This window comes from Podarcis gaigeae (assembly GCF_964106915.1).
Source record: "Podarcis gaigeae genome assembly, chromosome: 9".
Taxonomy (NCBI): domain Eukaryota; kingdom Metazoa; phylum Chordata; class Lepidosauria; order Squamata; family Lacertidae; genus Podarcis; species Podarcis gaigeae.
This window is the reverse complement of record NC_139685.1, coordinates 66,839,517-66,855,919: the sequence shown is the minus strand read 5'-3', so window position 1 is coordinate 66,855,919 and position 16,403 is coordinate 66,839,517. Positions and strand designations below refer to the sequence as shown.

The following is a 16,403-nucleotide window of genomic DNA, read 5'->3' as shown; positions in this document are numbered from 1 at the left end:
TTAAGATAAAACCTATTTGGGAAAGAAGCTACTTTTGCCATTTTTATGGACGTTTATCGTTTGTTTATAGATACTTGCCTTGGTGGTATTATCTTGTGTCGATTGCAGGAGTCATTGTATCCTCGCCCTGTTCATTGTTTTATTCATTGTTCATTGTTGGTGCTGACCTTTAAAGCCCTAAATGGCCTCGGTCCAGTATACCTGAAGGAGCGTCTCCTCCCCCATCGTTCTGCCCGGACACTGAGGTCCAGCGCTGAGGGCCTTCTGGCGGTTCCCTCGCTGCAAGAAGCCAAGTTACAGGGAACCAGGCAGAGGGCCTTCTCGGTAGTGGCGCCCGCCCTGTGGAATGACCTCCCACCAGATGTCAAAGAGAAAAACAACTACCAGACTTTTAGAAGACACCTGAAGGCAGCCCTGTTTAGGGAAGCTTTTAATGTTTAATAGGTTATTGTATTTTAGTGTTTTGTTGGAAGCCGCCCAGAGTGGCTGGGGAAAGCCAGCCAGAAGGGTGAGGTATAAATAATAAATTATTATTATTATTATTATTATTATTATTATTATTATTATTATTATATTTATTATTAGAGGTATACGTACTGGCAAAGGTTCAAAGCTGGCGTTCACCAGATGATAGCTTCCCGCTCCAAACAAAACCTGTCTCATCACCACGTCAATGCCCAGTTTGGCAGACAGACCAAGTTTGTCCAGCCACCTGTGTAACAAAAGTGGGGGGGGGGGGCGGAGAGCAAGAAATAAAGAAAACTTCAATTCAAGCAACCTGAAAAGAATTGGGAGTGGCATCTGTTCTAACTAAAGAGGTGTGATGTTTTGTACTACGTGCAAGGCAGAAACAAGAGCTGATTCAAACATCAGAAGTGTTGCTTAAAAAAAAATACATTCAATAGTTATAAGGTCAGAAAAGGCAGGTGTTCTTTCTAACAGCATTGTAACCATGACCTTTAATAAGTAGTTGAGAGGAGCAGAGAGAACGCTGTGGAAAAGCATTCTCAGTTCTTGGCAGGGACATGAGAGGTCCTTAAATTGAAGTGCCTGTCCTTCAATACAGAATTTCACAGCAGTATGCAGACCCACAGGTCCCAAATTCCCTTAGTATGTTTTTTTTTCCATAAGAGAAACAAAACAGATGATGAGATATCTAAGCAGACCAGCTTCTGTTACAGTCACCTTATGAAACTTTCTCAGTTGCACAGAGTTCTTCAACATGCTGTGATCAGAAGTCCTGGGTAACACAAAAGCTTGATTCCTCATACAGGAGGATGAATGGGCTCCACAACAGGGGGGGATTTGGGTTTGGTCTTAAATAAAACAAGCCCTGGTATCTAATTCATCTCCTTTCTGATTCACCATATGGCATGGTGAGTTTCTAGAAGCTGCCAGATGTTGCCGGTCGATGCCAACATTAGGGAACCTCCAGAATGCCAGTGTTTTGTGAGAGAGATTCAAGCTAGGGAACTTGGGTGAAAAGAAACTGACTTTTTGTGGTTAGGGAAGTGATTGGGAAATGCACGGAAAAGGAGCGGCAAGGAGAAGAGCCATGTAAACAAATCTGGTTGGATTCAGGATGAACGCTCATGGTTGTACAGTGGTACCTCGCAAGACGAATGCCTCGGAAGACGAAAAACTCGCAAGACGAAAGAGTTTTTCGTTTTTTGAGTTGCTTCGCAAGACGATTTTCCCTATGGGCTTGCTTCGCAAGACGAAACGTCTTGCGAGTTTGTTTCCTTTTTCTTAAAACCGTTAATACCAGGGTGCATCCGTGCTTCGCAAGACGAAAAATCCGCAAGACGAAGAAACTCGCAGAACGAATTAATTTCGTCTTGCGGGGTACCACTGTACAGGCAACAACCAATTGGCGCCTAATCGTGCACATGCGCTTGGCACCGGACCTGGAAAAGACCCTAAAACACCACTAAAGGGTGGAGCTGGGGAGGGACAGAATGTTTTCTGTGGTTCCCACTGATGTCTTGGGGGGTTGTGCAAGCAGATCAGGACATAAGAGGAGCCTGCTGGCTTAGACCACTGACTCAACTGATCTAACATTGTGTTCTCACAGTGGCCAACCGGATGCCTCTGGGAAGCCTAAAAGCAGAACCTGAACACAAGAGTCCTTTCTCCTCTTGTGGTTTCCAGCAACTGGTACTCAGAAACATTACTGCCTCTAGCTATGGAGGCAGAACATAGCCACCATCGCTACTAGACATGGATAGCTTTATGGGCATCAATGATCACAACAGCTTCTCCTGTTTGATCAAAGGAAGGGCTTTTAGGGCATTGGTAGAGAAATCCGCTCTACTGGTTGCGGTGGACCGCATGGCCACCCACTCCCCACCGGGGGATCCCGGTCATGTCAGAGCCCGGCCAGCCAATCCGCTGGCCGGGGGGCATGGCCGGGACCGTTTAAATCAGAGGCGTGAGCCGGAGGGCTTCCTCTTTGGCTCGCTTACTCAATCACCCTCCCTCCCTCCCTCCCTCCCTATTTTGCAGGTTTTAGGCGCTGGCCTTGCTATGGACCTTGGTTGGTCACCGTTGAGGGGCCTGGCAGGGATTTTTCCACTTGGCAAATTGGCACCGGCCATGTGGTTTTCGCCTACCTCGTAGCAATCGTCACAGCTTTGTTAGGGTTGCGGTTAGGCAGTGTTTGACCTTGTGATGGGGGAGGGGAGGTTTGGCCATCACCTGCCCCACCAAGCTTAAGGGTATTCCATTAAAGGAATCCGGGGGTGTTGATCTTGTCCAAAGCCCGGGTCAAGAGCTAGGGCCATGACACGACCCCAACAAGAACACCAGGGGGAGCTTGAGTTGGTCTGCATCGACAGGGCTCCCCCTTCCGGTGGTTTACCCTTACCGGACTTCCTGCGCATCAGGCAAGAGTCAGATATAGTTGGATCCATTCAGTGCCTAAGCCAATACCGCTCACATTATGTAATCAATAAAGTTGTGGCCAAATTTGCCCAATAACATAAACCTAATATCCGTGCCCTTGTGTGTGTTATTTCCCAACGAGGGGGTGGCTACGGGGTCATGACACACAACAGGATCCCGGTATTCCACAGAAGGAAAGCAGAGCTCGTAGGAACGTCTATTATTGTACTTACATAAAACCAGCGAGATACGTATTGGACAGCTGAGGAGCACCCCCTCCGAAGGCTGAACTAGTTTCTCCCAACCAAACTTTCTTGCCTGGGACAGTGTCATCAACAAGCTAGAAAATGTGAAATCAAAGTATATAAAGGTGAGTCAATACAGGGACTTGAGCCTGGGAGATCCGCAACTTTAAATTAGGAGGAATAGATGAGCTGTCCAGCCACCCCCACGGACTCCTGATTACCTGGAGTTCTTCTTGTACGGCTGTGATGAAAGTGTCCAGCACATCAGGGCTCAGGAAATCCTCTCTGGTAGCAGTTCGGCCATTCAGATAATAGCTGCGAAATCGAGACATTTGACGTAAGTCTACCCATAATTTACACTGGTGCTGGAAAAGGCTCTTGTGTTGAGACAAGAAGTCCAGCACAATTTGGGTGCTTAAGTCCTTCTATTAGAGATCACCCAGAAGAGAGCTGTTAGGTGTCCATTTTGTTACAGAAGCCCAGATGACCTCAACAAGAAGTCGGGCATTTAATGTCACGGTGGAGCACTCTCCTAGCAGAGAAGTGACAGGCACCCTTGCTTTTTGACTTTAAGGCATCTGTCATGGATGCTTTAGCTGAGATTCCTGCATTGCAGAGTGGACAAGATGAGCCACAGCACCCCTTCCAATTCTTTGAGTCTATTTTATGAGTAGCCAGTCACTTCGATGATTGTTCTGTACCGCTTTTAATGGTTTTTTATGTTTTAATACACTAGCCTAATATTTTGTGAGGGCAGCATATACAAACTTTTAGAAACAAACAAAAACAAAATGGTTTTCCTCCTGGTTTTCTTCATATTTTCTCCACAGTTATCATCGACTTAATGTTTCTCTGAACTAGGCGTATGTTAGGAAAAGCCCTGCTGGATCAGGCAAAGCAGCCATTTTGTCCAGCATCTTGCTCTCAAAATGGCCAGCCAGATTCCCTCATGGACAGTTCCCCCCAAAAGACCGGAGCACAACAGCACTGTTCCCACCCGCAGTTTCTGGCAAATGTTTTAACACATGCTGCTGTAATGCTTGGGTAACAAGTTGCTGAATAGGAACTCAGTACTTACTGATGCCATGTGACAGAATCAATTACTTTTCCTCCTGATTTCAGGAAGCTGCAAAACAACAAGGGTTAAATTTACTACCTCCTCTGCTTTTCCTTAAATTCTAAGGGAGCTAAAAAACTCTGGGAACTGTAATCCAGCCAAACAGACATTGGAACATATAAATTTAGGAAGCTGCCTTAGAATGATTAGCTATACTCTGTATTATATGTTTTAGACATCCAGCTCAGTATTGGGTCTGTGGTTTTGCTGCTCTGCTCTACTGTAACCTTGTCCATTTTGTCTCATAAACAACATTTTTTCTAAACTGCAAAGAAAATTGCACCCTGCCCAGGCCCAGTGATCTCAATCGGGATTAAGGCAACAAACCACGGCTAAAGCCAACAATGGTTATTTGTTATGTTCTGCAGTGGGGCAGAATATCACATTGTTGATCTATCAAGTCAAATGATGCTGGTGTTTTTATTTTTACCTCCTTAGCAACTTCTGAGTGTGCTTCCGAGGTTGACCTACATCAGGCCCATAGAGCTTGGCATTTCTGTAGCTGCTGTAGCTGTCCAACAGCTGACGTAGTTGTATGAAGTCCTGTCCTAGCTGGGAGCCATCGATATAAATGCCAGACTTCTTCCTGAAGCTGTTGGGCTCTGTAGAAATCGTAAACATCCTTAGATGACTCTCAAAGCTGTGTGACTCATTCAGAATTTGCACAGTGGCAGTAATCAACCAGAAGTACAGAATGTTAAATATCAAACTTTACTATTCCGAAGGAACACTTGGAACTAAAGATATGTGAGACTCAGAGCTGTTCGACAGTGGAATTTGCTGCCAAGGAGTGTGGTGGAGTCTCCTTCTTTGGAGGTCTTTAGCAGAGGCTTGACAACCATATGTCAGGAGTGCTCTGATGGTGTTTCCTGCTTGGCAGGGGGTTGGACTCGATGGCCCTTGTGGTCTCTTCCAACTCTATGATTCTATGATTTAAGGGGTAAGGCGGTATCTCAGATTACCTGAGCATCTAAACTGTGATGGATTTCCCCCCTTTCTTTCACTGAATTGCTTTCCATTAAACCAGAGCTTTCCAAACTGTGTGTTGAGAGACATTAATGTGTCCTCCCAGGGCTAGAAATGGGCTAGTTTAAGCTCTGGTTTGCTAGTAAAACTGAATTACAGTGTCGCAAAAAGATGCCGAGACCATATAATATCAGTTCTGAAAGACTTACAGTGGCTCCCAGTACGTTTCCAAGTACAATTCAAAGTGTTGGTGCTGACCTTTAAAGCCCTAAATGGCTTCGGTCCAGTATACCTGAAGGAGCGCCTCCACCCCCATCGTTCTGCGCTGAGATCCAGTGCTGAGGGCCTTCTGGCAGTTCCCTCACTATGAGAAGTGAAGCTACAGGGAACCGGGCAGAGGGCCTTCTCGGTAGTGGCACCCGCCCTGTGGAACGCTCTACCATCAGATGTCAAGGAAATAAACAACTATCTTTTAGAAGACATCTGAAGGCAGCCCTGCTTGGGGAAGTTTTTAATGTTTGATGTTTTATCACTTTTTAATTAATATTCTGTTGGAGCTGCCCAGCGTGGCTGGGGAAACCCAGCCAGATGGGTGGTATATAAATAAATAAATAGATGATGATGATTATGCATTGTCTAAAAGGTGTATCACTGACATGAAATGTTTTGAAAGCTCTGCATTAAACATTCCAAAGCGGTGTAACAATTTATTTTGTTGCTGCTGCTGTCTTCTGTCCTGAAGGCATCACTTCAAAAAGCTGTGAGGGGTGCATAAAAGCAATGTGTTGAAAAAAAATAAAATCCTTGATATGGCGTGTGATTTTGCAGAGCTGAATTTAGGGAAGAGGGGCTTATGGGTTTTCTTCCCTCTCCCACTTTGCCCCCTCCATATGCATTTGCATACTGCCAACACAAGAGCACACTCAGATCTGAGACCTACCATTCCCAAGTTCCCAATCCATGTCATAATTCTGGGATTCAGTGTAATTCAAAATCAGCTGGGCGTTTGAGCTATCCCACTGGTTGCCTCTCCTCAGCAAAGCGTTGAGTCCAAAGATCAGGTGCAGATTGGCGCAGCGTGCAAAGTCGTACAGAATATCCACTGTACTTCCTGTGAGCAGGTGGGAAAATAAGGACAAAGGGTCATGTTACGGGGAGGAAATCCCAGGAAAAAAATCCCCGCCCCCCCAGGAATCCTAGGTCAGAAAAATCATCTCACTGGAGAAGGTCCACCAGCGAAGATGGATCACAGAATCATAAAAATGTAACCTACAGTGGCTGCTTAAAATTGCACGAACCACAGTTACACATTTTTCTTATCTTCTACTTTGGCCCATGTTTGCACAGTCTGAAACAGCATATAACAAATGTGTGGAAGCGGCAACTGCAAAGTTTGTTAGATACAGTTGTGAAAAGAATATTAATGCAGAAGGTTACACATTGTAAAGTTTAATTGCAGTACAGAGTCCAGAAAAAAACATTTGTAATTTTCTGCTTGTTATTCTTTTTTCTCTTAAAAAAGAATATATTTTCTTGCAGATTGGGGGAGACCCCCATTACCCTAGAAATTACTGTATTTTTTGCTCTATAAGACTCACTTTTTCCCTCCTAAAAAGTAAGGGGAAATGTGTGCACGTCTTATGGAGTGAATGCAGTCTGTGCAGCTATCCCAGAAGGCAGAACAGCAAGAGGGATTGCTGCTTTCACTGCGCAGCGATCCCTCTTGCTGTTCTGGCTTCTGAGATTCAGAATATTATTTTTCTTGTTTTCCTCCTCCAAAAACTAGGTGCGTCTTGTGGTCTGGTGCGTCTTATAGAGTGAAAAATACAGTAATAAATTGTAGGATTTCTGATTATGTGGAGTATTGAAGGGAAGATTGCAGGCCAATGGGAAAACATAGGCTAAGCTTTCTTTTCAAGCCAGGGCTTCTCCTGGGATTGAGATGTTAACATGACAAAAGCTGTTGATTCCTGTCAGGGAACTGCCATCGGAGCCAGAGGCGGAGGGAAGGCTCCAGAGCGATGCCGGAGAGGGTCCCAGCAGGGAGAGAGGCAGCCCATCTGCTGGGGAAGGAAATCAGCGTAGCACCAGTTGGGAAGGGGGGCAGAAGGGGGAATCGGCGAGGGGGCTCCAGGACTATTCACCGGAGACCAGCGGGGAGAACACAGGTACTCTGCTGCCCACACCCTCCCTGCGCAGAAGACTTCCGCGCAGGGAGAGTAGGAGGAGACTTGGCGTCAAAGAACTTCTTTGCTGGAAGAAGTTCAAGAAACGCCCACTGACGGATTCTGCCAGCGACTGAGACAGCCACGAAGTGAAAGGCTGTCCAGAGAGAAAGGGTTCAACCCGGCAACCTAGCCAGGAGTGGCGGCAACTTACACACGAGCAACCCCCTAGAACCATTACAATTCCTCTAAGAGCAGGGTGGCCATCTCTCAAGAGACTGCGATCTACTTTCACAATAAAAAACTGCCAGTGATCTACCCCCGTTTTTGGGGGGTGGTTCAGCTCAAAGTTGTTGAACTTTTTTTTAGAGAAGAGAAAACCCCATTTTTAAGGGGTTAAAAAAGAAGCTTTTGGTGGGGGGGCTTCTGTTTTTTTTGGGGGGGTTAAAGGCAAAGGACACTCACAAAAAGATCACTATGGATGCAAACAGCAGCACAGAGAAAGCTCCATCTTCCCTTCCAGAGAGTGAACAACAATAGAGGGCGGGGTGAGGGGGCGGGGCAGGAGTCAGTTTTAGCGACACTAAGGAAAGGGAGCCAGAGATTGACCGTGATCTACCAAAACCTTGCAGGAATCTACCAGTAGATCACGATTGACCTGTTGGACATCCCTCCTCCAAGAGGAATTATTGGTCCTGGACAGACAGAAGTTGCCACATTGATGGGTTTGAGATGTCAGGAAAAGTGTGTCTTTAGTAAGGTGTGCTGGGAAGAAGGGAGAGAGAAAAAGACTGGGATCCATTTTGGGCTGGCTGGCTGAAGGGCGGCTGGAGAGCTGCCTTTGACTCCAGGGCTGCACTGCTGTGGGGAACAAGCCCTGCTTGAGATGACCACGCTATAAAATCCAGACTCCTTCCATGCAGACTGAAGGTGTAAATAGGTGAATTAACCATATTTCTTAAAACTATTACAGTCTCGGCTGTGTCTCAATTCTCCAAAGGAACACAGACCCTAAGTGAGTGCCTGGAACCCCCTGGGTTCTTGCTACCGCCTGGCAGAGTGGAGGTGACATCTAACCCCAGTAACAATATTATATTGGTGGCAAAAATGCTTTCTACACCTCTTGTTCCTGGAGAGGCAAAGAGGACAGACTTGCCAGAGTGTCTGCCCACCTCTGGATTTTAATTTGTGGGCCTGGGAGAGATTCAGAACATTTCATCCTTTCTTAATTCCCACTGCAGTGAAATACTGGCAGTCCGTGTCTGGCAATTCAAGAAGACGCTCCCATTAGATTCAGAAGACACCTCTGGACCTTAGATTGAGGCTCACACAACAACAACAACAAAAATTAGAATATACTGGAGCCCCTTATGGTTGTTTAAAAAAGGGCTATCTAAGGTTATCTCCCTGTTGGAGATGCAATAGGGATAATGGTTCTCTAAAACATGTTTTTTTCATTGTCCAATGTTGAAAGATTTTTGGCAGAAGGTAACTGAAACTATCAACAGAACTGTATGGAACAACCTTACATTTACAGAGCAAAATATCCTCTTGAATTACATACCCAGCACATGGAACCTTACAAAAGGACAATGTGAGTGGACTCTCTGTGCCCTTACCACAGCAAAAAGACTGATACTGATGAATTGGAAAAATAAAAATGTGGCTCCCTTCTACGATTGGATTGAAGACTTATACAAACTCACAACATATGAACAACTTGCATACAAAAAGCAGACTTGCCATGGACAAATTAATGTTATTTGGAATCCGTTCTTACAAATACTGTAATAGGCTAAGGTCTGGTGAAGCACAAAAACAACTTTGTAAAATATACAGTTTTGGGTTTCCCCACCTTACCCCTTTATTTTCCCTTCTACACGGCGGTTCGAATCCCCGTGACAGCGTGAGCTCCCGTTGCTCAGTCCCTGCTCCTGCCAACCTAGCAGTTCTAAAGCACAAAGTGCAAGTAGATAAATAGGTACCGCTTTGGCGGGAAGGTAAACAGCGTTTCCGTGCGCTGCTCTGGTTCACCAGAAGTGGCTTAGTCATGCTGGCCACATGACCCGGAAGCTGTACGCCGGCTCCCTTGGCCAATAAAGCGAGATAAGCGCCGCAACCCCAGAGTCGGTCACGACTGGACCTAATGGTCAGGGGTCCCTTTACCTTTAAAGGTAAATGTAATTAGCAGAGCTCATTAAGTTTCCAGACCCCATCATTTTCAGCAAACAGCGAAGAGAGAGACCTTCCAATTAGTGCGTGGTGGTTGCAAGCGTCTTACGCGTAATGGTTGTGTTTCGGGGCCTCTTCCTGGATTCCTCCCAGAGGATGACCATTTCCTGGAAAGGCCACTGAGATTGCAGTTGCTCTATGACGTCCATAGGCGTGGATCTGAATCCACAGACATCTGCAGCATCTGTGGCAGCAGGCAGAGAAGGAGAGAGAGAGAAAGGGAACACACAACAGCGATCAACGTTTCAGGGTGATGATCTCACCAGCAGGAACAGTGAACCTTTTGAAGTCTAATAATAATAATAATAATAATAATAATAATAATAATAATAATAATAATAATAGTTTATTATTTCCCTTCTCATCTGGCTGGGTTTCCCCAGCCACTCTGGGCGGCTTCCAACAGAATTTTAAAATTCGACAATCTATGAAACATTAAAAGCTTCCCTGAACAAGGCTGCCTTCAGATGTCCTCTAAAAGTCTGGTAGTTGTTTTTCTCTTTGATATCTGGTGGGAGGGCGTTCCACAGGGTGGGTGCCACTACCGAGAAGGCCCTCTGGGTCCCTTCCAACTTTACAGTTCTACGATTCTGTGAAATGCAATTGACTGTACCTCATTATCCTGATCAAGTATTGGAACACTGCAATAATGTCAAAAAATTGCAGTTTAAAAAATCGATAGATCCATCGACTAAAATCTGACTCTAAACTCATCAAAACTTTTTCAGTTTGCAATCCTATCCAATATGGATTTTCCCGAATTCTTCGGGTCAAGACCATCCTCTAGCAAAGAGTGTCAGCTGCCTGATAGTCTTGGAAAGAACCATCAGCGCTGTCAAGGATTGTGTTAATTTTGCTTTATCTCGTGTGCAGAGTGCCTGGGGGAGGCCCTTGCAAAAGACGCCAAGAGGCCCTGTGTAAAAATACAGCACTGTCAGCAGCTCCCAGTGCCTGAAACTGGATTAAATTGACATTTACAGTTAGTATAATAGGACTGCTGACACCCGTCTATGAAAAGCCTGTGCAGAAGTTCTAGAACAGATAATATTTTTTTACCCACTTGGCCTCACAGATTGATAGCAACCATTAATGCCACTAACAGAGGGAGCCTGGCTTTTGTTGTTTCAGCCAACTCAGGAGAGAGCAGGCTTTCCTGTGCTCAGTTTTCCTTGCAGAAAAGCTGCCTCTCTAATTTCCTAAAGCGAAAGGTGCCGGTTGTCAGGGTAACCTGAAAGCCAAGGCAGGCCTGAGGAGCCTAGGAAGTTGCCTTATACCTGGGTCAGACAAATGGTCCCTCTAGTTCAGTGTTGTCCACTCTGACTGGCAACAGCTCTCCAGGGTTTTAGGTACTGTTAATAGAGAAATCTGAGGGCTCCCTTGGACAAAAAACAAGGACACCAGCCAGGAATGCCAGAGCAAAACAGCAGCCAGTAGGCTTGGTCTTTATTGAAGACTGTTGCAACAGGACTCCCACCTGCCACAAGGTGGAACAAGATGGAAGCCCCAAACAAAAGAGAACCCAGACTTTTATTAGCTGCTAATTCCTTGGGACACAGGTGGCACTGTGGGTTAAACCACAGAGCCTAGGACTTGCCAATCAGAAGGTCGGCGGTTCGAATCCCCGAGACGGGGTGAGCTCCCGTTGCTCGGTCCCTGCTCCTGCCAACCTAGCAGTTCGAAAGCACGTCGAAGTGCAAGTAGATAAATAGGTACCGCTTCAGTGGGAAGGTAAACAGCGTTTCTGTGCGCTGCTCTGGTTTGCCAGAAGCGGCTTAGTCATGCTGGCTACATGACCCGGAAGCTGTACGCCGGCTCCCTTGGCCAGTAAAGCGAGATGAGCGCTGCAACCCCAGAGTCGTCTGTGACTTGACCTAGTGGTCAGGGGTCCCTTTACCATATGTGCCACAGCTAGGGATGGGGAAAGAATTTGATTCAGTTCATATGCAAAGGCAAGCCTAACTAATTTCCACTTTCGAAAACGGTAAGCCAACTAAAATACAGACATCCTTTGAAATTCATGCTTCCACAAATTTTGCAGTGCAGTACTCCAGCCGAGCAGTGTATAGAAAAGAAAAGCATATACCAGGATAAAATGCCCTGTTCTGCTTCGCCAGAAGCGGCTTAGTCATGCTGGCCACATGACCCGGAAGCTGTAGGCCGGCTCCCTCGGCCAATAAAGCGAGATGAGTGCCGCAACCCCAGAGTCGGCCACAACTGGACATAATGGTCAGGGGTCCCTTTACCTTTTAATTCCTTGTTACACCCCCACCTATATCGCTAATATATCATGGTTACATCATAAAAGGGGAGGTCTGGTGGCAGTAATCTGAGCATCCTGGACCCTGCCCCATGGGTCCAGTTGTCCTCCACCAAACACCCATCAAGTGTAACAAAAGAGATATTTACATTTCCCTGTTTCCCAGCCAAGTTAATCACACCCTTTTGTCTTCATCTGGGTTTGTTATTTCTGGAATGGCTACCTGTCTGGCACTCAGGTATCAGAATGCCAGGAATTATCACTCAGGCATGAGTAGCTGAGCTCACATGTCTATAAGAATTTCTGAAGTTTTCCCAGTGAGCCAGTACATAGATACATTTATCAGTGAATTGTTACATTTGGTATTGTGCAGCAGAGGCCCTTTGAATAGCTGGGAAGAAACTGTGATGAAGTGTTTTGTGGGGACAAATCACAAAAGTCACAAAAGTGATTGTGCTGATTTTGGTAGTGGGCTGCATGTGCATGATATCTGCTGGAGGGGCAACCCCTCCCCCCCAGATAAAGGTAAAGGGACCCCTGACCATTAGATCCAGTCGTGACCGACTCTGGGGTTGTGGCGGTCATCTCCCTTTATTGGCCGAGGGAGCCGGCGTACAGCTTCCGGGTCATGTAGCCAGCATGACTGAGCCGCTTCTAGTGAACCAGAGCAGCGCATGGAAACGCTGAGTTGTACCTATTTATCTACTTGCACCTTGATGTGCTTTCGAACTGCTAGTTGGCAGGAGCAGGGACTGAGCAACACGAGCTCACCCCGTCGCGGGGATTCAAACCGCTGATCTTCTGATCAGCAAGTCCTAGGCTCTGTGGTTTAACCCACAGTGCCACCCGAGTCCCAACCCCCACTAACCTATACATAAATTCCTGCAACAGTACCTAGCTCTCCTAGCTCTTTCGATACCTCCCTCTTGTTTAGAGGCAATACCATTGAGACTGCATAATGATCCACACTTGGAAAATGAATCTGCTTCTTGCATAGAGGATGGTGTCAACTAGTTTTTATGCTGAATATTCTTCATAATCCATCACTCTTTCATCTCTGAAAATCAAAGGCATGCATAATTGCTTTTGCCACCCAGTGCCCCTTTGCTTTGACTCTGTGCTTGGTGAGACTTACTCATGTGTAAGTGCGCTGCAGCTTGCAACCTTTCGGCTCCAACCTACCTTGTTTAGCCAGCAAATTCTGGCAAACCTCTTCCTCTGCCGTTGGTTTCTCTTCAGGATCAAAGATCAAGAAGTCTGTCTTGGTGCCGCCAAATCTCACGAAGCCAGGAGATAAACCTCTTGCCAATGTGCGCAGTTTTGTAGAGCTGGGAAAGTGAGAACGTGGAGAAATTGAAAGGAAACACCTTTTCATCCTGTTGGCTTTGATTCATCATCCATTCAGCTCATTCAGTTCATATCAGGCACTTCTAGACTGTGGCAATTTTGGGGTGGGGTTCAATCACAACTTGGTAAATTAAGGCAGTGCAATTCAAGCTGATTTGGAGCTTTCGTGAAACGAACCTGCTTCCCCAAACAATTAGAGTTTTGTGATAAGGAAAGCGATGGAAAAGCAAGCTGGAAAGTGTAGGATAACACCTAGTTTGACGTAACATCATCTAACCTCCCCACAAACAAATCAGAATAAGTGCTCAATAAACAGGCCAACCAGAGGTGACCTTATTCTCTGCTCAGTAGTCCCAGAAACTATGTGTGGTACCCAAGTATCAACCTACCCCTCTACAGTCTTGGTGCTGCATGTGTAGAATTCAGCTGGGAGTAAGATGGGGACAAAACTGGAATGAGCTGGCTCTGCTTGTCATTGCCTCTGGCGCCATCTGCTGTTCGCCTCCCCTCCTTCTACCCTATGGGACCAGTTTCCTCTGTGTTTTAGAGAGCTGGGAGGGGAGATACACCTGGAGATCCAGTCTTAGATCTCCCACATTGTGTGTGGCTTGGTGCTGAGCAATCTCCTCCAGTCTGAAGTGTTTAATTGAACACGGCTGTTGGAACAGAAAGCGAAGAGAACCACTGGGAGGATTTCCTTTGCCAAGCCTGACACAGCAGCAGCCTGTGACTCATCATGTGTTCAACTTTCTTTCTCTTCTGCCTACATGCAATATTTGTAACTCTAAATATAAAGACGGCATACAAAAATCTTAAAGAGTTTCAAAGCTTTCGCCAGCAATTTAAGCATCACATGAAAGGCTCTCTTCAAAGCAAACTTCTCGTGTCTGTTTAAGAAAGGAAAAGCAGCAGAATGCAGACTAGTTTCAAGTTCTCCTGCCTGCTATATTTACTGACAATATACCACTATGGGTTTTGATGTCTTTTAAGCACCACTGCTAAAGATATTTCCTCTCCCCAGGGCTTAATCTGGATCAGGATTCAGCAGAATTCAACTCCAGAATCTGTTTCCATCACCAGCATCCAGAGTATCTGAAAGAATAACAACAAGCAACGCCTCTGGGCATGTGTGGAGTGCATTTCCCCTCACTGCCAGGTAACTGCAGCCTGGTCTACTCACTTGGGATTAAGAACCATGGTTTGCAGGACCTAGGCCTTTTATCTGAACTATATTAGAGAATCTCTAATACTTTATCATATGGTAAAACTGTTACTGGACTGGAGTAGATTAGTGGAGGTGGTGCATTGCATCAGGCATAGCTGTCAACTTTTCCCTTTTCTTGTGAGGAATCCTATTCAGAATAAGGGAATTTCCCTTAAAAAAAGGAAAACGTTGACAGCTATGGCATCAGGTGAGATGTCTCCTGATCCCCATGTGTTAGGAATTTTGAGATCTTAGATATATGTTAAATGTTCATAAGTGTACCAACCAAGCATGTACATAGATCAGCACAGGAAGACAGACCTGAAACCATTTTTGATTCCCAAACTGAGCAAATGTTTTCTCTGCAAGGTCAAAGGGAAATGGAAAAGCCTCCCCATTGTCTTTTCCTTCACAAATCCTGTCTTAAGATATGAACAAGGTGTGAGGCTGTGACCTGGACTCAGGAACTAAGTACTTATCATTACAAAAGACTGGCCAGGCTCCCCAGGCAATCCAATCAAGTGACCATTAAACAGGTAACCTGGCAGACGAGATAAACAACACGCTCAGATTTCTGCTTTAGACCGCCTTTTCTGTGATGTAGGTATGATGTTTGTGGGGAGTGGTCTTGGGTTACACCCCTTCTGTGATGTATGTATGATGTTTGGTGGGGTGGTCTTGAGCTCCAGGGCAGGGAATTTAAAATGTCTATATAAGGCCTTGCGCACCATTGTTCTGGGTTCCTCCTCCCTCCTGCATGTGGTGAGTGAGGACCCTGTTGCAAAGGATCAATAAAGATCAGGCTTATTAGCTGCTTTGCTTCTCAATATTCTCTGGTTGGCCTCTGTTATTTTCTCCTACCAATAGGGAACCTACATAAGGACTCTATATGGGCTCTTGGATACCCCATAAGGGAAAAAGGGCAGATTTTGTTTACAACACCTACACACAGAAAAAATAGTATATCCAGGACAAAGTTACGCAAGAACCCTTTTTCTAGTTTTCCCTGTTATTTGGATGTTTGAATATTATGCTGAAAATGAATGAAATGCAGCTAAAATATTATGTTCGTTTTTCACATGGTCCAGTCCTTTCCCTGCCGACCCCCCTAATATTCTTAAGAGGGTCTCTTCTCCAGTCTTCAGAGAGTAGCTGGAAGTGGGGAGGCAGAAAAAGGTCCTCTTTTCCTTCCACTCTGCAGTTTTGATCTGAAATTTTCGGTGCAGTACTGCACCCAGAGCTCAGAAACTGCTCTCGCTAATGAAATTCCCTGTCACAAAATGTGCTTAGAACAGCGGGAGTTTTGAACGCTGCTTGTAACGTTATAAATGAAATATATATATTTTTCTTTCTTTTGTGGGATCGAGCACAAGGCATCAGATTTGCGCCTCTCATCAGCTAAATAGCAAATATGCAGCAGCTCAGCAGCCACCAACAACTTCCTGGTTGGAGCTGATAAAATACCAGAGTTAAATACAAGCGATAACAAGTTTGATTCTTACTCCAATATTCTTCTGCTTTTGAGAGCCAAGGTTCAAAGGGCGCCCAGCGAAAGAACATGGAAATGAAAACTATATCCATTGTACACGAAGAAATGCTAGGAGGCTGTGTAAAATTGAGGAACAAAGATATAAGGAGTGTGCAGATTCATTACATAATATGAAATACAGTTTGACATCTTTGGCATGTTTCTAGCCCTCAGGATGGTAAACAGGAGCATAATAATCTGTAGCCAATGTTACATAAAGGGGTGATCCCCATAGTCAATACTCAGAGTAGACCCACTGAAATCAAGGAGTTGAAGTTAGCCAAGTCCATTGATTGCAATGGGTATGCTCTGGGTATTGACTCAGATGGGTAGAACACAATACACGGATATTAGTGATTCTGCCAAAGTGGAAATAACAGACTTGGCATATGAATTCTCACAGTATTGAGCTGTATTGTGAGCTGGGATCCTGCAGTTTGTACTCTGTAATTAAACTGG

The 16,403-nt window shown here is 45.4% G+C and overlaps 1 protein-coding gene and 1 long non-coding RNA gene across 3 annotated transcripts in view; one reads left to right on the top strand and one right to left on the bottom strand.

The window, feature by feature from the left end:
* LOC310852912 overlaps window positions 1-16,403 on the top strand; it is a 101,679-nt gene that overhangs the window by 45,825 nt on the left and 39,451 nt on the right. The window lies entirely within an intron of this gene.
* Window positions 1-16,403, bottom strand: part of HPSE (heparanase) — a 29,838-nt gene that overhangs the window by 8,326 nt on the left and 5,109 nt on the right. For both annotated transcript variants that reach the window (XR_014568351.1, XM_083756611.1), the window contains exons 2-9: window positions 13,048-13,193; window positions 9,658-9,792; window positions 6,152-6,322; window positions 4,676-4,847; window positions 4,207-4,254; window positions 3,350-3,443; window positions 3,117-3,223; window positions 598-712 (exon numbers count right to left, since the gene is read on the bottom strand). Coding sequence is in view for 1 of the 2 variants with exons in the window: in XM_083756611.1 (XP_083612737.1) it covers window positions 598-712; window positions 3,117-3,223; window positions 3,350-3,443; window positions 4,207-4,254; window positions 4,676-4,847; window positions 6,152-6,322; window positions 9,658-9,792; window positions 13,048-13,193 (988 nt within the window). In the remaining variant the exon portion in view is untranslated. The remainder of the gene's footprint in view (window positions 1-597; window positions 713-3,116; window positions 3,224-3,349; window positions 3,444-4,206; window positions 4,255-4,675; window positions 4,848-6,151; window positions 6,323-9,657; window positions 9,793-13,047; window positions 13,194-16,403) is intronic.